Raw genomic sequence first — 24,819 nt, forward strand, 5'->3', positions numbered from 1 at the left:
CAGGAGACCTAAGTCTTTTCCCAGCACTGCCTCTGACATAGGGCAAGTCATTCCCCCCTCCCTTTTGTATTTGTAGACTGCAAGCTCTGTGGGGCAGGGACTGTCTCTCATTGTGTATTCATGTCGCACAATGGGGCTTACAAGCAAGGTCCTGGGACAGGTCACCAAGGGTCATGCGACAGCACCACCCAGTGGCGTCATTTCCTATAGGAGGAAGCCCCAGGGTCAGAGAAAGAGCCTAGGAGCGGGTTTTGCTCCTGATAAATGATACCCATAAGCACCAGGAGTAGCAGCCTTAATGGCGAGAAGCTTTAGGGCACCAGGACCTAGTTGGGGAAAGAACTATAGAGCCTGGGAGAGATTTGTCATTGACACTGCAGTGCAATGATATTTTAATAAGCCACCCACCCAGGAAGGGCTGTTTCCTGATTCACAAGCATCTAAGGGGAGCCGAAGGGAAACTGAGGCAGGGGACACATGGCCTGACCACACGAAAAGGTGTATAGCTGCTACTGCAATACGAGCAACAAACTGAAACAAGACAATGCACCAGTTTGTCCAGTATCCCACTCCTGACACCAACTCATACCAGTCAACCTCCAATAATGCTCTAAACTCTGCAGGAATGGTGGAAGCAACCCCAGTTCATAGTTCAAGCAACGCTCATAGTTGTACCTGTGATTACTTGCATAGTTGCACCTGGGATTGTTGCAAGGACCCACCACATCAAGGAATGCGTATCATCTCCTACCCCTTTTCCAACCTTTTCTAAACTACTTTGCTGTTGCTGCAAGTTCCATAGGTCAGCAAACCGGTGCCGATTCAAGCCAGGCTGGCCAAGTGCACAGCCTGTTCCACTTCCCTAGTACTAGCCAATCCAGAATCTGCACGTGTGTTGTGATGCCATCCCTATCTCCAGAGTGTTCCAGTCAACAGCTGCAAGGAGATGCTGTGTTATTAGTAGCCATTGGGCAGGGCTGAGAACAAGTCAAGATAAACTCCCTGAAGGAGCCAATGTGCCTTTCTAGAGAATGACAGGTTTCAGAGGAACAGCCGTGTTAGTCTGTATTCGCAAAAAGAAAAGGAGTACTTGTGGCACCTTAGAGACTAACCAATTTATTTGAGCATGAGCTTTCGTGAGCTACAGCTCACTTCATCAGATGTTTACCGTGGAAACTGCAGCAGACTTTATATACACACAGAAATCATGAAACAATACCTCCTCCCACCCCACTGTCCTGCTGGTAATAGCTTATCTAAAGTGATCAACAGGTGGGCCATTTCCAGCACAAATCCAGGTTTTCTCACCCTCCACCCCCCCACACAAATTCACTCTCCTGCTGGTGCTAGCCCATCCAAAGTGACAACTCTTTACATAATCAAGTCGGGCTATTTCCTGCATAGATCAAGGTTTTCTCACATCCCCCCCACCCCCATACACACACAAACTCACTCTCCTGCTGGTAATAGCTCATCTAAACTGACCATTCTCCAGGTTTAAATCCAAGTTAAACCAGAACATCTGGGGGGGGGGGGTAGGAAAAAACAAGAGGAAACAGGCTACCTTGCATAATGACTTAGCCACTCCCAGTCTCTATTTAAGCCTAAATTAATAGTATCCAATTTGCAAATGAATTCCAATTCAGCAGTTTCTCGCTGGAGTCTGGATTTGAAGTTTTTTTGTTTTAAGATAGCGACCTTCATGTCTGTGATTGCGTGACCAGAGAGATTGAAGTGTTCTCCGACTGGTTTATGAATGTTATAATTCTTGACATCTGATTTGTGTCCATTTATTCTTTTACGTAGAGACTGTCCAGTTTGACCAATGTACATGGCAGAGGGGCATTGCTGGCACATGATGGCATAGATCACATTGGTGGATGTGCAGGTGAACGAGCCTCTGATAGTGTGGCTGATGTTATTAGGCCCTGTGATGGTGTCCCCTGAATAGATATGTGGGCACAATTGGCAACGGGCTTTGTTGCAAGGATAAGTTCCTGGGTTAGTGGTTCTGTTGTGTGGTATGTGGTTGTTGGTGAGTATTTGCTTCAGGTTGCGGGGCTGTCTGTAGGCAAGGACTGGCCTGTCTCCCAAGACTTGTGAGAGTGTTGGGTCATCCTTTAGGATAGGTTGTAGATCCTTAATAATGCGTTGGAGGGGTTTTAGTTGGGGGCTGAAGGTGACGGCTAGTGGCGTTCTGTTATTTTCTTTGTTAGGCCTGTCCTGTAGTAGGTAACTTCTGGGAACTCTTCTGGCTCTATCAATCTGTTTCTTTACTTCTGCAGGTGGGTATTGTAGTTGTAAGAAAGCTTGACAGAGATCTTGTAGGTGTTTGTCTCTGTCTGAGGGGTTGGGGAGTTGGACAGTTGGGGAGCAAGATGCCTAAGGTTTGATTTATGAGCTCACTTCTGCACCCGAGGGCAAAGGGAGCTTGCAAAGCCCTTGCATGTCTCAAACAGTCCCTTCACATCAGACTCAATCACACTAGTGCTTAGGGGCTCCAGTCAAGGACCACGACACAATACCGCAGTGCACCTAATAAATAATAATTACAGGTGCCTAGAGACACCAGCTGAGATCGGCGCCCCATTGTGCCAGGCACTGCACAGACAGAGGACAAGAGACCCAAAGAGCTCACGGTCTCAAAGATAAGCCAGACAAAGGAAGGATTATGATCCCCATTTCACAGATGAGAAACTGAGGCCCAGAGATTCACAGCTCCATTCACAGTTTTTGTTCAGGTTTAACTCAGTTGATTAGGGGTGGGATTTTCTGCCACCATAATTAAACTGGAACAACCTCTAGTGTGGACAGAGCAATACTGGTATAAAGGCACTCACAAAGACTCATGCTGTAGTGCTGTACCGCTTTAACTGTAGCAGTTTCTAAACCAACGTAGTTAAAGTACTGCATGCCCTTAAGCACATGCCTAACTTTAAGCACATGCTTCAGTCCCGTCCCTGTGAAGGCAGGCTGAAAGTTAAGCATGGAGTTTACTCACTCAGGGCCTCAGCCAAAGGAGTGGTAGAGCTGGGAACTGAAGCCCAGGCACCCGAGTCCCAGCCCAGGGCCTTCACTTCTCTGTGATTCCCTGCTCCTTTATTCAATCTGAAATATGCACCTAGGTCTCACAGCTAAGGAGATGCAGAAGATGGGTGCTGTAGAATTTGATTTAATCCTTCCTAATCATTTTGAAAGCCCCAAATCCTTTTACAAAATTACAAGCCATCTACACAATTCCCTTCAGCCACTATAAAGATGCAGCCACCTCTGGGTTGGAACGTGGCAGCTGCTAGTGCTTAACAGCCACATGGTGACACTAAAAAACACTTCAGGATAGGAACTGATGATGGTTATTAGATCTCAAACGACTTTACAAAGGAGGTCAACATCCTTACCCATTGTATAAATGGGAAAACTGAGGCACAGAGGACATTACTCACCCATGGTCACCCAGCAAGGCCAGAACAAGGAGAATTCTGCAACCACTTAAAGCAACAGAAGAGCTTCGGGAGGGGAAACGAGGTTACCCTATTGCAGTTCAGGTTTAGCACAAACAACAAATATATTGACCAAATTATGACAGCAAGGAGGTGCAGGGGAGTCATGTTACTTATGGACACTGCTGCCAAGTCAGGATCAGCTGCATGCTGTCATGGAAATCCATGCCTAGCCCTTGAATCAGCACCCCCCCCCCCCCAGTAGCCAGGGATGGGCACTAGGGAGGTCTTATCCACCAGATCATTCAGCAAACATTCTCAAGCCCACCTGACCCAGCCAGTCACCACAGGGTTGTGAAATTGTTGTGCTGCTGGCATGTTGGCCAAAGGTTTGGCTCAGGGACTTTGCCCTCATTCTGGAGGGTCACAGAGAGATGATTAACCGAGCTCCCTGACCTAAGACCTGGTGTAAAAAGACTCTCTGGGTGCTGAAGAAAAATCCAACAGGATCTGCCTTAGTGGGAACTGCTGTCCTCGCTGCACGTCTAAGAGCCAGATTCTGATCTCAGGGGCATGGGCAGAAATCCTGGGTAGCCCTCCAGACTCTCAGCAGTGCATCAGATCCAACATTCCTCCAGCGCACAGATCACACCCACACTGCCAAAGCAGTCACAGGAAGTGGGCAGGCACTTGCCTTGAAGGCATTAGTTCTTGCCAAACATCTCCCCACCCACCAGCACAGACTGGCACCAGGATCTCCCACTTTGAACATTTCTTGCCTCCTAACAGGGACGGAAAATCCCCAGGATCCAGCCATAGGGCCATGGAACGGGCACACCTTTAAAAAGACTGTTAAAAAAATAAACAGCAGCTTCCTCTACTCAACCAGTCTGCTCAGGATGGGGATGCACAGCCGCAGACTTTAAACACAGACAAAGGCCTTACTGGAGGCTTGGTCTACACTACAGAGTTAGGTCAGTGTCGTTCCTGCTGATGTAAGCTGACCACTACACCAACCTAATACCTATTGTGTTGCTTACATTGCCTCTTGGCTGTCAGCCTTGGGGCAGGGGGCTCCACCCGTCAGTGTCCCAAACAGTTAAGTCGGTGGAAGTGCTCCTGGTCAGGACATGTACCACCAACAGAGCGGGCGCGGTGTGGACATGAACACCGCAATAATTACTGCAATGGCTGTAAATTGACCTAACTTAGGTCGACTGAATTTTGTAGTGTAGAAAAACCTTAGTAACTAAGGGCATTTGCATGTGTATAATCAATGCAAAACCTCAATGTAAGAGCTCTGCAGCAGGCAAAGCAGGCTTACACCATCAATCTTATTTCCATCTGGGACCAGATTAAATTGCTCCAGGAAAAGTGTTTATATGGGCATAACTACACTGATGCACTAATACCAGCATGAATTTCTTTAATGTAAATTAACACTTTTTTCTTCTATTAGTATTGCAAAGTCTCAGCACAGCTGTGGCAGCAAGAGCCAGAACAAAATCTAGCTCATGCATCAGAATTAACTAACCCTGACTACCTGAGAGGCAGAAGTCCTCGTCTCCACCCTCAAGATCCCAGAATGCAAGGACGACAGAACAATACTCCTCACCCGATTTTTACTCTTAAACTACGCAAGTTCAGCATGGCCAACATTCATGATTTTATCTCACAAAATATTAAGAGACTTGTTTTTTTCCTTAAAGCCCCATCTCCTGGAGTCCTGTGATCACATGATAATCTTGGCACAATTTTAAAAAAAAAAGAAGGCAAGTTTCTAGCTAAAATGATGGTGGAGAAAAGCTTGGACAATTGACCCTATAAGGGTCCAAGACACAGGAAGTAAATACAACAACCCACTATTAAGATCTCATGAGTTTTTTTGAACCACCCTCATCAGATCTGAGCACTGAGGGGGTTGGCAGATTCTCTCTAGAAGACATCATCTAGCTATTTAGAGTGTAGGCTGTTCAGGGCAGGAACTGGCTCTCACTAGATCTGTACAGGGCCTGGCACAACAGGACCTGATCTGAAATCAACAAGATGAAAGATTACGGTGGCTATCGTAATAAAGCTAAGAAAACCACGATCAATATGGAGCCCCATGGTACCATTTTTAATGGAGCAACGCTGTATTTTCAGAAAGATTTCATACCCGTTAGAAAAGGACAAAAATAATGGTCCTGAAATCAGTACATCTTAGCCAGGTCTACACTAGAAAGGGGTTGCCAGTGTAGCTATAACCAGCAAACCCTCCTAGTGCAGATGCATCGTATACTGGCAAAAAAGGGCTTTTGCCAGTATGGCTTATACCAATCAAAATCAGCTAGACCAGCAAACCCACTTTCACGCTGGAATAACTGTGCCTGCACTACAGTTTTGCTGGTACAGAAGAGACGTTAAATAATCAGTCCCTTAAGCTACATTACTCTACCAGCAAAAGTTTCTAGTCTAGATCTGGCCCTCCAGTCGTGATATTACATTTGGGGAAGAAATTGCTGTTAAACTATTTCTACTTATTAGGTGTATTACGGCACCTCTCCGCCCCAGTCATGGATAGGGAATCTATGGCACAAGGCACTCCACAAAGCGCTGAACAAGAGGACAGCCACTGCCGGACAGCAATTCCAATCTACCCCTCAGCAATGAGTGTGTGGAGTGGATTCTACTCATCTCCCCGGACCTAAATACACACAACAATGCTACTTTATTGTGTGTATTATGGCAGCACCCAGAGGTCCCAGCTCAGGGTGGGGTCCTCTTCTACCAGGTGCTGCACAAATGTAAAGCAAGAGATGGGCGGGAGAAAGGATCTCCATTTTACAGATAGGGACCCAAGGCCCAGAGAGATCATTTAACTTGCCCAAACAAGGTCGCACAGGGAGTCGGTGGCTGAGCTGGGAATTGAAACCCAGATCTCTTGAGTCCCAGCCCAACGCCTTCAGCCCCAGACCATCCTTCCTCTGTTTGCTTAGGGGATTAGCAACCAATGCTCTGGTATCCCCTCTGAAGGCATCGACTGACCACTTTGCAGAGATCTATGGCCTGGTAGACTGGGGATTCATTCCCCAGCATGGTTGCTACTGCTGCAAATTCCTTAGCGTGGACACCATTTGTACCAGGTTAACAGCACTGATGTAACCCATGTACACATTAGGGGTTTGCATTAGTGCAGCTACCCCAGTGCCCAATATCTGCAATGTAGAGCAGGTATTTGTCCACCTGCATGCACTCACCTCCTAGAGGGATGCCAGTAGAAACCCTAATGCTTAATGCTTATGCACACTGGCATCACCAAGCCAATGTTCAACCATTCATGAAGCCCCAGTCCCTCTCCACTGAGATATGCATTAGTTCCAGTTTTACAGCTAGGAAAACCGAGGTACAGAAAGTGTTTGAGCAAGACTCTCTGACGCAGAGGTAACTCAGGACATCCCAGCTCCCAGGTCTGCACGCTGGCTGCTACAACAGGCTGCCTCTTGTCAGGAGTAGCTACTCAGCTTGCCGCTGGAGCCATAAAGTTATAGAAAAGTTGGGCTGGAAGGGACCTTGAGAGGTCATCTAGTCCAGCCCCCTGCACAGGAGGAGGACCAAGAATACCTAGACCATCTCTGACAGGTGTTTTTCTAACCTGTTCTTAAAAACCTGCAGCCACGGGCATTCCATCACCTCCCTTGGAAGCCTATTCCAGCATTTAACTAACCTTATAGTTGGAAAGATTTTCCTACTATCTAACCTAAATCTCTGTTGCTGCAAATTAAACCCATTACTTCTTGTCCACCCCACTGTGGACATGGAGAATAACCAAGCACAGCCCGTACCATATTTGAAGACTGTTCTCAAGTCCCTTCTCGGTCATCTTTGTCTCATGACTGAATGTGCCCAATTTTTTTTACCCTTTCCTCATAGATCAGGTTTATCATTTTTGTTGCTCTCCCTGTGGACTCTCGCCAGTTTGTCCATATCTTGCCTGAAGCGTGGCACCCAGAAGTGGACACAGTCCCTCAGCTGAGGCATTACCAGTATTAAGCAGAGTGGGACAATTACCCCCTATGTCTTACACACAACACTCCTGTTAACACACACCAGAATGATATTGGCTTTTTTCACAGTTGCATCACATCGTTGGCTCAGATTCAATTTGTGATCCACTATAACTCCCAGATCCTTGTCAGCGTACTACCACCTAGGCAGTTATTCCCCATTTTGTAGCTGCGCATTTTATTTTTCCTTCTTACGTGAAGTATTTTGCACTTCTCTTTACGGAATCTCATCTTGTTGATTTCAGACCAACTGGTCAAGATTGTTTTGAATTCTAATCCTCTCCTCCGAAGTGCTAACAACCCGTCCCAGATGGAGGTCATCTGTAAATTTTATAAGCATACTCTCCACTTCAATATTTTCAGTTATGACTTGGATAATGAATACTGGATCCAGAACTGACCCTTGTGGCCTTCCCAATCTGACAGCGAACCATAGATAACTACTCTTTGAGAACAGTTTTTCAATCAGTTGTGCATCCACCTTATAACTGTCACCTTCTTCATCTATTCATAGAATCATAGAATATCAGGGTTGGAAGGGACCCCTGAAGGTCATCTAGTCCAACCCCCTGCTCGAAGCAGGACCAATTCCCAGTTAAATCATCCCAGCCAGGGCTTTGTCAAGCCTGACCTTAAAAACCTCTAAGGAAGGAGATTCTACCACCTCCCTAGGTAACGCATTCCAGTGTTTCACCACCCTCTTAGTGAAAAAGTTTTTCCTAATATCCAATCTAAACCTCCCCCACTGCAACTTGAGACCATTACTCCTCGTTCTGTCATCTGCTACCATTGAGAACAGTCCAGAGCCATCCTCTTTGGAACCCCCTTTCAGGTAGTTGAAAGCAGCTATCAAATCCCCCCTCATTCTTCTCTTCTGCAGGCTAAACAATCCCAGCTCCCTCAGCCTCTCCTCGTAAGTCGTGTGTTCTAGACCACTAATCATTTTTGTTGCCCTTCGCTGGACTCTCTCCAATTTATCCACATCCTTCTTGTAGTGTGGGGCCCAAAACTGGACACAGTACTCCAGATGAGGCCTCACCAATGTCGAATAGAGGGGAACGATCACGTCCCTCGATCTGCTCGCTATGCCCCTACTTATACATCTCAAAATGCCATTGGCCTTCTTGGCAACAAGGGCACACTGCTGACTCATATCCAGCTTCTCGTCCACTGTCACCCCTAGGTCCTTTTCCGCAGAACTGCTGCCTAGCCATTCGGTCCCTAGTCTGTAGTGGTGCATTGGATTCTTCCATCCTAAGTGCAGGACCCTGCACTTATCCTTATTGAACCTCATCAGATTTCTTTTGGCCCAATCCTCCAATTTGTCTAGGTCCTTCTGTATCCTATCCCTCCCCTCCAGCGTATCTATCACTCCTCCCAGTTTAGTATCATCTGCAAATTTGCTGAGAGTGCAATCCACACCATCCTCCAGATCATTTATGAAGATATTGAACAAAACCGGCCCCAGGACCGACCCTTGGGGCACTCCACTTGATACCGGCTGCCAACTAGACATGGAACCATTGATCACTACCCGTTGAGCCCGACAATCTAGCCAGCTTTCTACCCACCTTATAGTGCATTCATCCAGCCCATACTTCCTTAACTTGCTGACAAGAATACTGTGGGAGACCGTATCAAAAGCTTTGCTAAAGTCAAGATATACATCCACTGCTTTCCCTTCATCCACAGAACCAGTAATCTCATCATAAAAGGCAATTAGATTAGTCAGGCATGACCTTCCCTTGGTGAATCCATGCTGGCTGTTCCTGATCACTTTCCTCTCATGCAAGTGCTTCAGGATTGATTCTTTGAGGACCTGCTCCATGATTTTTCCAGGGACTGAGGTGAGGATGACGTCTGCCAAGAGGGTTCATTGGTGAGTTTTTAAGTGGCTGAGGAGCCCAGTTCTTGCCCTGCAGATTTTCCCACAGAAGTGATAGGTGTAATCTTGGAGGAAACATAGTTGTTGGCTGAAGTGTTGTGCCCTCTCTTTCCTCCTTTGTCGCTTCTGTCTCTTGAGCACGTCTGTTCACCTCAAAGCGAGATGTGACTTGGTGCATGGCGTGGCGTGGTGTCACTGTTCTGTTCCGTGCCGAGTCCTGCCAGTTTGTTGGGTTGATGCCTCTTTTTAAGATGTACTTTCAGAATGTCTTTGAAACGCTTCCACTGCCCTCTGCAAGCCCTTCTTCCCTCACTTAACTGAGAGAAGAGCACTTGCTTCAGGAGGCAAGCATCAGGCATACATACACAGTGGCCAGCGCAGCGGAGTTGGTATTTCATGACCTGTGCTTCTATACTGCGAATGTTGGCTGCAGAGAGAATGCTGATGTTACTGTGTTGGTCTTCCCAGTTGATCCTGAGAATCCTCCTGCGGCAGTGCTGCTGGAACCACTCCAGCTGCTTGAGATATCGTCTGCAGGTTACCCAGGTCTCTCATCCATAGAGAAGGGTGGGGGTGACAACTCCCTTGTAAACCAAGATCTTGGTACCTGTTTGTAGATCCCTACCATTGAAGACTCGTTTGAATAGTCGTCCAAACAACGTGCTGGCACAGCGGATCTTGTATTCAATTTCTGTGTCAATGCTGGCTGTTTGAGAGAGGTGGCTGCCAAGGTACGGAAAATGGTCCACATTTTCTAGGGGTTCTCCGCTGACGGTGACTTGTGGAGTACGAAGAGTAGTTTGTGCAGGTGAGGGCAGGTAGTGTACCTTGGTTTTCCCGATGTTGAGAGAGAGACCCCCAGGCTGTGATAGGCATCTGCAAAAAGATTTAGTGTGCTTTGCAGCTCGGCCTCTGTGTGTGCAAGAATGACAGGCTGAAGGTCAGAGATGCCAATTTGTGATCTTAGATTTTGTTTGGAGGCATCCAAGATTCAGGAGTTGGCCACCCATATGATACTCAATCCCTATTCCAACAGGAAGGCAGTCGTGGATGAGAATCAGGATCATGGCAAGGTAAATGGAGAAGAGTGTTGGAGCAATGAAACAGCCCTGCTTGACACCGGTGCGAATGGTTCGGTCTCTGAGCTGTTGCACAAAATGGTGGCAGTCATCTCATCATGGAGTAGAAATGAATTTCTGTGGCTAAAACCTACACAACACCTTCCATAGAGCATCACGATTGGTAGAGTCAAAGGCCTTGGTTAGGTCGATTAATGCCATAAACAGTTCCCGGTGTTGCTCTCTGCACTTCTCCTGAATCTGTCGTGCCATGAAGATCATGTCGGTTGTAGCTCGGGATGGCCTGAAGTCACACTGTGATTCGGGGAGGAGTTCCTCAGCAAGGGAGAGAAGGCAGATTAGTAGGATCTGGGAAAGAATCTTCCCTGCAATGGAGAGAAGAGCAATACCTCTGTGGTTCCCGCACAAAGATTTGTCCCCTTTCTTGAATATTGTAACAATGCTGGTGTTCTTAAAGTCAAGTGAAATTTCTTCACAGGTCTAGATTTTGTCAAGGAGTTGGGAAAGTTTGTGCTGGAGCATTGTTTCACCAGCTTTAAAAACTTCAGCTGGGATACTGTCTGGGCCTGGTGCCTTCTGATTTTTTGCCTGGGTGATGGCATGCCAGACTTCCTCTGAAGATGGGGGATTAGCAAGGTGTTCCATTGCTAAGCATTGTGGAATAAACTCGATGGGGTCTTCAGAGACCATGGATCTGCGGTTTAGTAGGCTCTCAAAGTTCTCCTTCCAGTGTTATTTAATGGCCGCATTGTCCTTGAGGAGGGTTGAGCCATCCGGAGAATGTAAGGGGGTTAGCCCTTTGGAGCTTGGCCCATATATAGGTTTTGTTGCTTGAAAGAAGCTTCTCATGTCACCCTAGTCTACGAAACCATGGATCTCAGAGGCCTTCTCTTGCCACCACTTGTTTTTGAGGTCACGTAGCCGCCTTTGGACTTTGGCTTTAAGAAGGTGATATGCCTCATGTTTTTGTTTGTTAGAGGAATCATTTTGCCAGTTACAAAATGCACCTTATAGTAATTTCATCTAGACCGCATTTCCCCAGTTTGCTATTGAGAATACCATGTAGGCCTGTGTCAAAGGCCGTACTAAAAATCAAGATATATCACATCTACAAGACCAGTAACCCTAATTTGTTCTTGACAATTCCACATTGGCTATTAATCATCACCCTATTATCCTCCAGGTGTTTACAAATTAATTGTTTAATAGTTTGTTCCAGTATCTTGCTAGGTATCAAAGTTTGGCTGACTGGTCTATAATTCCCCAGGTCCTCTTTGCTCCCCTTTAAAGATCGGTGCTATGTTTTCCCTTCTTGAGTCCACTCGCACCTCACCCCTCCTCCATGAGTTCTGGAAGATAATTGCTAATGGATCCGAGATTGTTCCTTAAAAAGCCTAGGATTAACTTCATCAGGCCCTGCTGCCTTGAATATATCTAACTTATCTAAATATTTTTTAACCTGTTATTTCCTTATTTTGTCTTGCATTTCCCCCCCACCTTGTTGTTAATATTAATTGTGTCAAATATCTGGTTACAATTACAATATACCTTTCTAGTGAAGACTGAAGCAAAATAGACATTAAACACCTCGGCCCCCTTGATATCGTCCGTTATTAGCTCTCCTTCCCTGCTAAGTAGAAAACCTACACTTTTGTCCTTCTTTCTCTTGCTCCTAATCTATTTAAAGAACCTCTTCTTATTGCCCTTTATTCCCCTTGCTACGCAGAACTCATTTTGTGCCTTAGTCTGATTTTGTCCCTATATGCTCATGTTATTCCTTTGTACTCCTCTTGGCAATTCATCCGTATTCCCACTTGTTGTAGAATTCCCATCTTATATCGCCAGCCCAATAGTCTATGATGCCACTGTAGTTACATGCACTTCTACAACATTGGCAGAGATGAGGGGTGGGGGAATTCAGGGCTGGAATGGCAGTAAATTGGGATCGAAGCAGCAGTGATGTAGGAGCGTGTAGCCAGGACTGGAAGAGCAAAGAGTGCTGCTGGCTGAGGTTTAGCAGAGCAGTAGCACTTATGCACCCTATGCCTGAGTGACATTAGCACATCCTCACTTCCACAGGTGCTAAATTCCAAGGCTTCAGCTTTCCTAGGGAAGGCAGTGCTGGGTATACAGCTATGCTGGCCGCCCTCCCCCTGCTGCAGAGGAACCAGAACGACAAAGAGGAAGGAAAACAATCCCACAAAGCAGGATTAGACACCAACACAAACAGACCACACTCTCAGGTTTCACTAAGTAAAGGACATCGGATGACTGAAACCAGAGCTAAGGATCAGGGAACCAGACCAGGGTTCTGGTTTTCCTCAGTTCAGGGTTGAGATTTCCAGAATCAGGGACCTAACCAGAGGCACCTAAATCAGCGGCCTGATTTACAGCTGTCACTGGGAGCTGCGGGGACACAGCGCCTCTGGAAATTAGATCCTCCCCTTTCAAAAAGCCAGTGCAAAGACCCCTCCCCACTTAAATCCATAATCTCTGAGTTCAGGCACAAAAGGGCATTTACGGGATATCTAAGAGGTACCACGGTACAAATCAAAATGCAACCAGGGGAGATTTAATACTGTAGCACCCAGAGTGCGGGGAGGGAAAACATCCCAGCACAGGTACAAGATGCAGAGCAGGTAGGGTATGTAACCCATTGCACTAATACAGATTTAATAGGGCCATCACACAGGGAGGTAGCACAGGCTGGGAGTTAGGAGATACAAGTTCTATTCTCAGCCCTGACCTTGGGCAAGTCTCTCCATTTCCCCTCCCACTTCATGTCCATTAGATGGTTGGCTGTTTGGAGCAGGGACCATCCCCCAAGGGGTTCATCTACACTGCAATAAAAAACCCAGAGTCTCAGAACATAAATCAACATGGGCTCGGGCTGTGAGGCTAAAAAATGTCAGTGTAGACGTTCTAGCTTAGGCTGAAGCCTGGGCTCAGAAAACCCGCTGTAAAGGGTGGGTCCCAGATCCCGGGTTCAAGCCCAAGCCCAAACAACTACACTGCAATTTTTAGCCCCACAGCCCGAGCCCGCATAAGCCAACCTAGGCCAGCCACAGGTCTTTTATTGAAGTGTAGACATACCTTATGTGAACGTACCACATCTAACATGATGGGGCCCACATCTCAGTTGCAGCCCCTAAACGCCAATGGAATGTTATACATTTGTAAAGTGTTTTGAGCTCTCCAGATGAAAAGCAATAGATAAGAGCTGAAGGGTTGTGTGAGATATACACATCGCTCTAGCTCTTACCTACCGATTTTCATCTGGAGATCTCGAAGCACTTTACACAGGTGGTTTCAGTCTCATTGTCCCCAAAAATGAGGCACATGAGGGAAAGCAACTTACCCAAGGTCACCCAGAAGGCCCGCAGCAGAGCTCCGAACAGAACCCAGGTACCCTGAGGTTCTATCCGCCAGGCTGCAGAGAGAGGATGGGCGAGAAGGGAGGAGCGGAGCTGTCCCATGAAAGGATTTTGACGTCCCAAATTACAGGTTTGAATGATAACCAAGAACCGGCCCCTGCTGGCATGACCCTTCAGCCTTGGGAAATTAGTGCCTCTGGCACCTTTGCCACACAATCAATATTTTACTTTCAGTGAAACTAGGGATGAGTGTGCCAAGTCCCTTGATTGACTTGCTGGCTCAGGAAGGTCTGCCCTGCCCCGTGCCAGAGCTAATATTAGTTTGTCTACTTAAAGATTCAATAGACTGCGGGGGAGGGAGTTACACTTCTTCCAAGGAACTTGGTTTCTATTTGCCTGTCTCCTCACCCGCCTCTTCAGTCTTGAAGCTTTGCTAAGTAAGGAAGATTTGTAAGGAGGAGGGAGGGAAAAGGAGAGCAAGAAATCCATGCTGCTGCTAAAACAAATAGGAGCAAGGGCTGTAATTGGCATGGATCAAAGCTGCCATATTAGCAGAGTTAAGCACCAGAACAGGTTACCAACAGGGATGCGGAACCTGTCATTAGCGGTTTTTAAGAGCAGGTTAGAAGACAAACACCTGTCAGGGATTCTGTAGGCTTACTTGGCCTGCCTCAGCGCAGGGGACTGGACCAAATGACCTCTCGGGGTCCCATCCCGCCCTGCATTTCTATGATTTGATGACTGTCAAAGGCACAAAGGGCAGGCAGGTGCTCTGTGATGCTAAAGCCCTACTCCCCTAACACCTTGCATTACAGGATCCCAAAGAACTTGACACTGATTTGTCCTCACAACCCCCTCGTGTGGGAGGAAAATCCCATTACCCCATTTTACAGATAGGGAAACTGAGCAGGGAAGCAACTTGCTCAAGGTCTCCCAGCGAGTCAGTGGCCAAACCAGGATTAGAACTCAGGGGGTCCTGGCACCCAGCCCCCTGCTGCACCCAACAGACTATGGTCTGGTTTAGTAGAGGAAGGGGGGTAAGCATTATCTTCTCTTTATAGATGGGTTAGATTAAAAGCTTTTTGGGACAGGGGCTCTCACCAATAAGGGGAAGTGACCTGTCTGATATCATATGTCCAACTTGGTGACAGAAACACAATCTAGGAGTCTCATCTCTCAAATGGCTCTAATCACTACACATCACTCCCTTTATCTCTAGATCTCAAAATGCTTTACAGAGGAGGTCAGTATAACTGTCTCCCCATTCAACACACGGGGAAACAGACTGAGATGGGAAGTGACTTGTCCAAAGCCCCCCAGCCAGCCAGCGGCAGAGTTGGGAATAGAACTCGGGGCTCCAAGTCCCAGTCTAGTGTCCTACATACCAGGACACATAGCCTCTCATTGTATTAAAAACAATGTAAAAGGAGATTTTCAGAAGCATCAAAGGGATTTTTAGGTGTACAAATTCCATTCAAAGTCAATATGACTTGGTCCCTAAATCCCTTGGGTACTTTTGATCACCTCCTTCCTTACTGCTTGGTTTGTTTACTAATCTGTACAGCTAATCAGAAGTATTTTAGTTTTTAAAGATCACTGTGTGAGAGTCTCTAGATCGCTAACAGAATTTTTGCACAGACTTCAAAAATAGCTACTTAAAAATATATATTTAAAGAAAGAACCCATGGGGTGGGGTGTGGGGGTGAATCAATCTCTCAGTTACTCTTCTACCAATCCTTTTAGCTCAGGGGAGTGCAAGGGTTAACAAGTGCTGCGGTCCATTTTAGGGATGGGATGACTAAAGCAGCATCATTAAGTCTGTTAATATGCTTTTCTGCTCATTTTTCATTTATAGATTCATAGATTTTAAGACTGTGATCATCTAGTCTGGCCTCCTGAATAGCACAGGCCCAAGAACTGCCCTGAATTAATTCCCGTTTGAACTAGAGTGTCTCTTAAAAAACACCCCCAGCCTTGAAGAAAAACATCCAACAGTTGTATGGCTCTGGTCCATTCCAATTGTCCCACTGCCATGCCTGGCTGATGAGACATTTCCAAAAGTTTGGGCACCAAATGGCTCAGGCACCAGACAGGAACTCAAAAGACCCAGGTCCAATTCCCAGCCCAAGTCACTTGGCCTCTCTGTGCCTCAGTTTCTCCTCTAAAGGGAAGACTATAGTTATTTCTTTCTCCCACCTTTGTCTAAGGAATTCAGGCCAAAGACTTTGTCGCACTACGTGCATGTTGGTTTGGTTTAGTCTGCAGAAAACCGAGGGGGATAACAGTTTAAGTACACAAAAGATTGTTACAAGGAGTAAAGAGAAAAAAATATTCTTAACTTTTGAGGATAGGACAAGAAGCAATGGACTTAAATTGTAGCAAGGGCAATTTAGGTTGGACATTAGGGAAAACTTCCTGTCAGGGTAGTTAAGCACTGAAATAAATTTCCTAAGGAGGTTGTGGAATCTCCATCACTGGATATTTTTAAGAGCAGGTTAGACAAACACCTGTCAGCAATGGTCTAGATAATATTTAGTCCTGCCTTGAGTTCAGGGGACTGGACTAGAAGACCTCTCGAGGTCCCTTCCAGTCCTATGATTCTGAGTATAGTACTGATCACAATGGGGCCCTGATCCAGTCGGGGCTTCTAGGCATTGTTATGATGTAAATAATAAAATAGAAGGATTATGACTGCTTCACATCATCCTAACCACAAGACCACAGAACCCAGATGCTTAGACTGGCTACCTAAACTAGTCTACCAAGAAAACCACCCCATCCTATGCTAATCAAGAGTAAACTGATTGTTAAACTCATTGCCAAAATAACATCTTCATTGTTCCTTCAGTGTGTCACAGCAGCACACTGAGACACTGATCAAGGCCCTGTCACACTGGGCACTGCACAGACTGTGTGAGGATCATACCCTGCCCGTAAAGAGCCCCCAATCTAAACAGACCAGGCAGATAAGGACTGATCATCCCCATTTTCCAGAGTAAAGCCCCGATCCTACCAACACTTATGCACGTTTAATTTTACCTCCATGAGTCACTGTTAGGCACATGATAAGAAGTGTTTGCAGGATCAGGGCCTAACAAACAAAAGCTAGACAGACAGACAATGGGTGGGATGGAAAAGAGAGGCCCTGAAAAGGGAATCACAAGGTCAAACAGGAAATCAATGGCAGAGCTGGGAAGAGAACCAAGGTCTCCCAAGTCTCAGGCTGGTGCCCTACCCAATAGGCCACAAAGACACTCTGATGGAGAACTGTGCTAGCTGATGAGTTAGAGAGAGCCAGACCATTAAGAGGAGAGATTTTTGGCAGACAAAGAATATAAGCAACTAACTGAGCAAAGTGCTGGATTCAGAGATCTAAACATAGGCAGACACACAGCTGCAAGCTATGAAAAAGCTTATCAGCTGCTTTTGGAATTTACTCAAGTAGTTTGGGTTTTGTTTAACTAATTCCATGATTTTTTTTTTAATTTAAAAAAAAATGAATGAATGAGATTATGTGCTTGTGATCCCCAAACCCAGGGAAATCTGTAGCGTTGACAGTGATGCTCCTCAGAGTTAAAGGGACAACATAAATTTAAGATTAGTCTCCAAATTTATGGTTAGCAGGGTTGTCTTTTTAAAAAATGGCATTATTATTTATACAGCACCAGAAGGAATCTCATGTGCTCTGCAGTATTAAGATGCCAACACCTCTGACCTCACGCTGAAGGCATCCTGATTTAAGTTGATAACCTTACAGATAAGAGATCAGGGTGGGGTTACAACAAAGAGCAGTGATTAAGCAGTGGAGTTTGGTTCATTACCTCCACAATTTCCATTTCCTTTTTTTTTTTAAATATACATACATAAAAACACAGTTTTCCAATTATTTGGAGAAGGCTTTCAGAGGGTTAGAAGGGAGAAATAGGATTTATTTGCAAAGAAATGTTGCCAAATCTTGAGTCTTTTGATAATTGTTGCTTTTCTTAAAGCACCTGGTCCTGCAGTCAGGAGGTTACATGAAAATCTTTCACTTCTAGCCCTTGTGGTCACAGAGAAAAACTTGAAAATATGACCCCTAATGGCAAAACAAAAACAAAATACACCACACACACCACAGAAGGCAAACAAACAGAACCCAGCAGTGCAGCCTAATGGGTAGGTCACTGGACTGGGACTCAGGAGACTTTGTTCTATTCCTGGCTCTGCCACTGATTTTCTGGGTGACTTGGGCAAGTCACTACCTCTCTGTGTGACTCAGTTTCTCTGTCTGCATAATGATACCTCCTTTGCAAAGCACTCTGAAATCTAAGTGTTAAGTTCTGTTTATTTGCCTCCCGATTTCATTTCATGGTTTTGGTTTTTTTAACACATTCATGGGACTACTCATAACAGTAAAATGTTTAATTTGTGTGTAAGTGTTTACAAGATCAGGGCCTTGAGTGCTTTTGAAAAAACCACACATGGATTTCTAGGTAGCTGTACCAAACAGCTGTACAAGGGCAGGAGAACCAGAAAGTGAAAGTAACTAAAAACAAAAGTGAAACAGACTAGCCTATGTAAACATACACATGGAGCAGTAGTGATGACAGGTCAATATTCTTTAAATTCTTTCAGTCTCACCCATCCAACATCCTGTAATTCCTGAGTGACAGCTAGGGATTTATTGAGAATAGAATCTTCTTGTCTTCATAGTTAACACATTACATCTGGGCAACTTCTGCTTTGCCACTGCTGGCTTAAAAATAACAAAGCCATGATTTTCAAAAGCAATGAGTCATTTTGTAAGACCAAACCCAAAGCGCTTTAAAAGGGGTTTGAATTTCAGAGTGTGTTAAGTACCTGCCATACCCACAATGGAGCTATGACAGTTTACACCAGCTGAGGATGTGGCCCAGGGTGTTTCAAGTTGGGCACCCAAAAACAGAAGCATCAAAATAAAATCACCAGTCATAGTGGTGGGGGGGAATCTATGCCCCAAAATAGATAGCTCAAACTCTCCACTGATGTGAATAATTAACCTGAAGGAGTTGAGTCTTGATTGTCTAGCAATTCAGATCACAGAGCTAGGGAAGGGGGAGGGAAAATGCATGGATTATTAACATTTGGCTAACTGGATGCTCAGGAATAGCTCACAAAAACCCCATCCTGCAATCTGACCTCTCCACGCAAAACCCAGCCCAACAATGTGGTTCCACATGGGTGCAGGGAACCACCTGCTCAAACCAGACCAAAAGATCAGGCCAAAGCACTAGCAAGAAACAGAAGTGGTAATGATCCTGCATCCCACATTTGCTTCCGATTGAAAGCTCTTTATGGCAGAAAACCCTTCTTTGCAGAGAGAATTTAAAGTGCCAGGCGCTGCATGTACCCCCACAAGATTCTGCTCATTCAGCCAAGTTGTTTTGGTTTTTTTTAAAGGGGGAATATTTATAATTCCAGTTATGATGGCAAACAGAGGAAAGAGTAAATAAAGTATTATTTTCCACTGACAGCCTTGCAAGATTTGCTGTATAAATAATGCTCCTTGGAATTAACCCATCTAGATGGGAATGGAGAGGAGGGTTGTTTTGGGATGAACTTGGAATCAGAAACTTTTGCTTTTCAAGTGTTTTGGTTTGCTCAGCACCAGGGTTGTCAGCTGGAGCCACCACTAACAAGGCCAAAGATTCAGGCTCCCCAGTAAATATAAACTAGAACGACCCTGGTTACAACAAAATTAGAGGTGAGACCTTTATCTCAAAGATAGAAACATACCCCCTTTAACAAAGCTACCAACATGCCAGAAATTCACTGTTTTCTGTACAGAGTAGGCTAATTTTAAAAGGTGCCCAAGAATTACATTATAGCATCAAGCAGGTTACACATTCTACCTTAAGGTCCTTATCTGACCTCCATTATTGTAGCGTGTGAGCACCTCACAATCTTTACCATATTTATCCTCCCAAACCCTCTGTGAGGAAGGATCACCCCCATTTTACAGTTGGGGAACCTCAGGCACAGACAAACGAAAGCCAAGATGCTCAAATGTATTTAGGCTTTTAACTTCCATTAATTTCTGAAGTGACTTGCCCAAGGTTACAGAGGAAGTCTGCAGCAGGGCAGGAAATTAAACAGATCTCCCAAGTCACAGATCAGTGTCCTGACCACGGGGCCATCTTCCTCTCTATTCCTAGATTGTTAAATTATTCAGTATGCTGATCTTGTAAAGTTATTGCAGATTCTGACTGTTCCCATACCTTTCGTACAGTCAGAGCTGATAAGGGTTCTGACACATTGGGCTCCTGTCCCCTTTCCTCCCCCCGCCCAAATATGGTAATTGAGAACCTGCATTGCTGAATCAATGAACATTACGAACAGAGTCTTTCGTTCCGTTTAAGAGAGAGCCCAAAGGTCCAGCTATCTTACTTTGGAAGGCAGCCTCAGATTCTGTATAATGAAACCTTCTATTTTACTGAATGCTAGAATTTACTCACAGATGAAGCATGGGGCTGGGAGCCAGCAATTTCCCTGGCCTCCAACTTACTGTGTGGTCTTTCTTGAGCCACATAAAACCGATGAAGTGAGCTGTAGCTCACGAAAGCTTATGCTCAAATAAATTGGTTAGTCTCTAAGGTGCCACAAGTACTCCTTTTCTTTTTGGGGTTTTCAGAGTACCCTAGGGGAGTTAGGAACCCAGCTGCTATTAAATTTGCACACTTTCCAGCCCCTTAAGCCCCACTAAAAGTTCACTGATTCAATCCCCTCCGAAACATGGGGTGTCTGAAGATGAACATTTATGCAGAACTTAATGCATAATATGGAATCTTTTCCACAGACTACAATCTGCTTTGACTCAGGCCTGTTAACTGGCAAGTCACATTATGGCTCCTGGAATTCAGAAAGTGGGAAGTCAGCAGCCCAGGAGCTTAAAAAACATAATGGGACTCAGCAGAGATATGTGCTGTTTAACATCTGAAGAGTCAAAACAAGATAAACTCCCGTAATTGAGGCCTCGGAAAACATACTCCCTGCAAACGTTTCCCAGTTGCATTAAGCGTTCTGCAAAGTCGTGTGCTTTGGAAAAGTCTCAAACTCACCACAGCAACAAGGCTGGAGGCAGGGCAGGTTCCCCCCACCCCCCAAAAAAAAAAAACTGGAAGCAAAAGAATAAAATCCTTATAAACGTAGAAAGCATGTACCCCAAATGTAGGGCATATGGTGGGGAAGAGACCTTAGATTACTTGGAAAATAATTATATCCCACACACGCATCGTCCAAACTCCATAAGGCACTACCCTTCGGGGGGGGGGGGGGGAAGCACTTTATCAACAGCGGGACAACAGCCTCTCCTCCAACTTACTTTCTGCTCACGATCCACCCAGCCGGCTGCATTCCCTCATTTTAAGGGGAGCGTGCAAGGCCCTTCCACACCCCGCCGGCTCAGAAGCGGCTCTGGCCAGCCGACGCAACCCCGCCGGAGTGCCCAGCTTTTGCAAACGCTTCCAGCCTCTCCGCTTGTTGCAAACGGGAGAGCCGATGACACGACCCCGCCGCCGCGGCACGGAAACTTTGCAAAACCCTCCCTGCCCAAGGGAAGGGCAGCGCGTGGAGACGATAAAGAAGACAGGAGAAGGAGTGTGGGGCGGGTGGGGGGGGGGCGGTTAACGCTTTTCGTGACTGTTTCAGGCCCGGGCGCCATCAAAGGGAATAAGGCAGAGCGGGACCGACCGCGAAACGACCCCCCTTCCCCACCCCACCTTCGCGAACCAGTTTCTGGTAAACGCTTCACGTGGGTGGACACGGGCTGAGACGCACCGAAGCCCATTTGAATCCATTAGTCATGGCAAGGGAAGGGGAAGGGGAAGGGGAAGGGGGGGGGGATGCGGCAGAAACCACCCCCCCTCCCTTTTTTAACGGCTTCCACACACAAAAGAGGAGGAGAAATCGACAACTCCCCACCCCCCCCCATCAGAGGGGGTAGGTGCCCCCAGCCCCCCCCCATCCAAGGGAGGGGTGCCCCCCCTTGCACACGCCCCCTAGCGGGGGGGGGCCGTTGTTTCCCTCGCCCTCTCTCGGGCCGCCGGGGCGGGCAGAAGCCGCCCGGCGAAGCCCCACCCTGCAGCCGACGCTGGCGAAGAGCCGCGCGTCGCTTCCCCTCAGGCGCCGCTGCCAACCGCCCCCGGGGGGGGGAGGGGGAGGGGGGGAGCCCCCCGACAGACAGACAGACAGACACTCACTCACCTGTGGAAGAGCGGGAGCGGGCTCCCTGCGGCCTCTCGCCTGCGCCTCTCGGTCCCCGCCCCTGCCGGGCAACGCGCGCCCTGCCCCGTGACGTGCCCGCCGCCGCCGCCGCCGCGCGAGACGCTGGTCCAGCCCCAGCAGTCGACCGCGGAGAAAGCGATCGGCCGCCCGAGGCCTCAGCCGCCGGCGGGGAGGGGCGGACCCGGGCTGAGGCCACGCCCCACCCTGCGGCGGCCGGCGCCGCGCGGCCGCTCCTCCGCTGGGGGGAGGGGCGCGACTCGCGGGGCTGGAGGGCAGCGGGCTGAGGCGGCCGTGGCGGGAGGCGGCGGCGGGGGGGACGGACAGAGGGATAGATACGGGGATCGACTGATAGGCTGAGACGGGGCTCCATAGATGAATCAGTAGCGAGAGACGGGGATCAATAGAGACAGAGAAAGAGATACGCGGGTAGCTGGATCGATAGATACGGGGCTCAATAGAGAGATCGATAGATACGGGGCTCAATAGGTGAGGTGTCTGAGGATCATAGAATCATAGAGTATCAGGGTTGGAAGGGACCTCAGGAGGTCATCTAGTCCAACCCCCCCTGCTCAAAGCAGGACCAATCCCCAGTTTTTGCCCCAGATCCCTAATGGCCCCCTCAAGGATTGAACTCACAACCCTGGGTTTAGCAGGCCAAATACTGTACAGGGATTAATAGAGAGATGAGGTGTATGAGGATTAATAGATACATGTGGGGATCAATAGAGAGATGGATACAGGGATCAATAGAGAGATGAAGTGTATGAGGATTAATAGATACAGTGATCAATAGAGAGACGGATACAGGGATCAATAGATGAAGTGTATGAGGATTACTAGATACATGTGGGGATCAATCGAGAGATGGATACAGGGATCAACAGAGAGATGAGGTGTGTGAGGATCGATAGATGCATGTGGGGATCAACAGAGAGACGGATACAGGGATCAACAGAGAGATGAGCCTACAGAGGGTTATGCAGAACCCCCTCCCAATACGCTGGCCCCAGCAGGGGGTGTAGCAGCTAGGGATCCCCTCCACTCTCCCTGGTTGCCTGCCAATGGTCGATGTGCTGCTCAGAGCCCATTGCATACCACCTTCCTTCCTCCCCGGAGCCACTCCAGCCTTACTGGCCCATCCCTGCCCCAAGGAGGAGGGCAGAGCTGGTAGCTGAGTGGCAGTGAGGTGCTCCCAGGAAGCCTCCTTGCACCCCGCAATAGTGTGCCCTCACTCCCCCCGCTTCCCCCAAACAACTAGGGAAATTCACTGCCCCAAAACTTTGTTATTGGAGCGTTAAGTCTGGCCAGCCTCTTGCCTTTCCAGAACGTCGAGGGGCCCCCTTACTTAAACCTCTGAAAACTAGGAAATACCGAGATGCACACCAGCCCTGCCTCGCAACCTGAACTCTGCCCCTGGAGCTAGCAAGAGCCGCTGGGGAAGTCCTGCCAGTAAGTCTGGCTGATGTGAAGGACTCTAACCCTCAGACCCCGTCTTTGTGTCACCTGATGCATTAGCTTTTTAGAGTGCTCCTTTGAGCTGCTTCTCTGTGGGTGCTGTTGCACTGCCTGGAGGAGACACACAGCTTGAGCATGTCATCAACATGATGCAAGAGTGGCAGGTGAGAGAGACCGAGAAGAGGAAGCGTGTAGTGGAAAGTCTCTGGGGGCCATCATAGCTTGAGAGTCAGCAGTCCCACCCTCAGTGTACCAGGATGTCCAGTGGTAGTACAGTGAGCACCCAGTGAGAATCTCTATTATGGCTTTTGCAATGCCAATCAATAGGGAGGGGGAAATCTCTTTGCTGCTTTCTTGGTGCTTATCTCCAGGGACACAAAGCACAATGTTGCACCACAGTTCCTGATGCTTGGGTGAGAACCCAGCTTGGCTTATTTTTTGGTGTATCAGAGGCTGGAGAAACACTGCGGCACATCAACTGTATTTGCAAACTCAAGAGGGCAACTGGACGCACCCTATCCCATTGCTACAGCGGCAGGTCTGACAAACCCCGCCTGGAACCAGCTAAAATACATTCTCATTAACTCCTGCCAAGGCACAGAGTTCTCCTGTGAAATCTGGGTGTTGGTGTTAAACACAAAGGATCTGACAGGTAGTGCAACCCTGCCTGTTAGTGGGAAAACAAAGAATCTTGCCTGGCTACAAGATTAAACCTGAAGTTGGCCAAAACCAGACATAGGAACCCCCTGTTATCAGGGGGAGAAGTAGTAGGTGCTCCCATAGAAAAATGGCCCTTGAGTCTGGATTTAAGAGGCAACAAGGTGCTGGCAAGGGACACCGACCCAGAGCTTTTAATAAAGCTCCCGATGGCACTCGGCCAGGGTTTTGTGTAGGTAGCTATGGAGTGAGTCCAAAGAGGAGTAGACAAACAGAGCGCCTCAGAACATGAGGTCAGGAATGCTGCTTCGGTCCTTGGTGCTCCGTTGTTCTGACCAAGCTATGAGCTGCCAACTTCCTTTACCCAACATCGCAAGAAGGAAGGAGAGTCCATTGATTTGGGCATTAGATGAAAACATCAATAGTCTTGCTGGAAGGTTGCAGCATAACACGACTTTATTTCTTAAACTCCAGACCTTAACACACAAGAACCAAAACCAGAGAGAGACAAAGCAGGCTGCTCCCTAAGGCAGTGAGCCACACCTTACCCAATCTTTCTCTAGCATGGCTCTTTGCAGACTGGCACTGACTGCTGTTAGGCCCATATCACACGCTTCCCTACAGAGCCCCCTAGCCTGCTAG

At 47.3% G+C, this 24,819-nt stretch overlaps 1 protein-coding gene across 2 annotated transcripts in view; it reads right to left on the minus strand.

Moving 5' to 3' along the window:
* Positions 1 to 22,163, minus strand: part of CERS2 (ceramide synthase 2) — a 50,049-nt gene extending 27,886 nt beyond the window's left edge. Inside the window, exon 1 of one of the 2 annotated variants that reach the window (XM_073323349.2) lies at positions 22,045 to 22,163. Coding sequence is in view for 1 of the 2 variants with exons in the window: in XM_073323348.2 (XP_073179449.1) it covers positions 21,164 to 21,195 (32 nt within the window). In the remaining variant the exon portion in view is untranslated. Of the gene's footprint in view, positions 1 to 21,163; positions 21,409 to 22,044 lie in introns of those variants that run through there. The other variant, XM_073323348.2, reaches the window with a different exon arrangement.
* Positions 22,164 to 24,819: the final 2,656 nt, after the last annotated feature.

Source organism: Lepidochelys kempii, chromosome 24 (genome assembly GCF_965140285.1).
Source record: "Lepidochelys kempii isolate rLepKem1 chromosome 24, rLepKem1.hap1, whole genome shotgun sequence".
In the NCBI taxonomy this organism is placed as follows: domain Eukaryota; kingdom Metazoa; phylum Chordata; order Testudines; family Cheloniidae; genus Lepidochelys; species Lepidochelys kempii.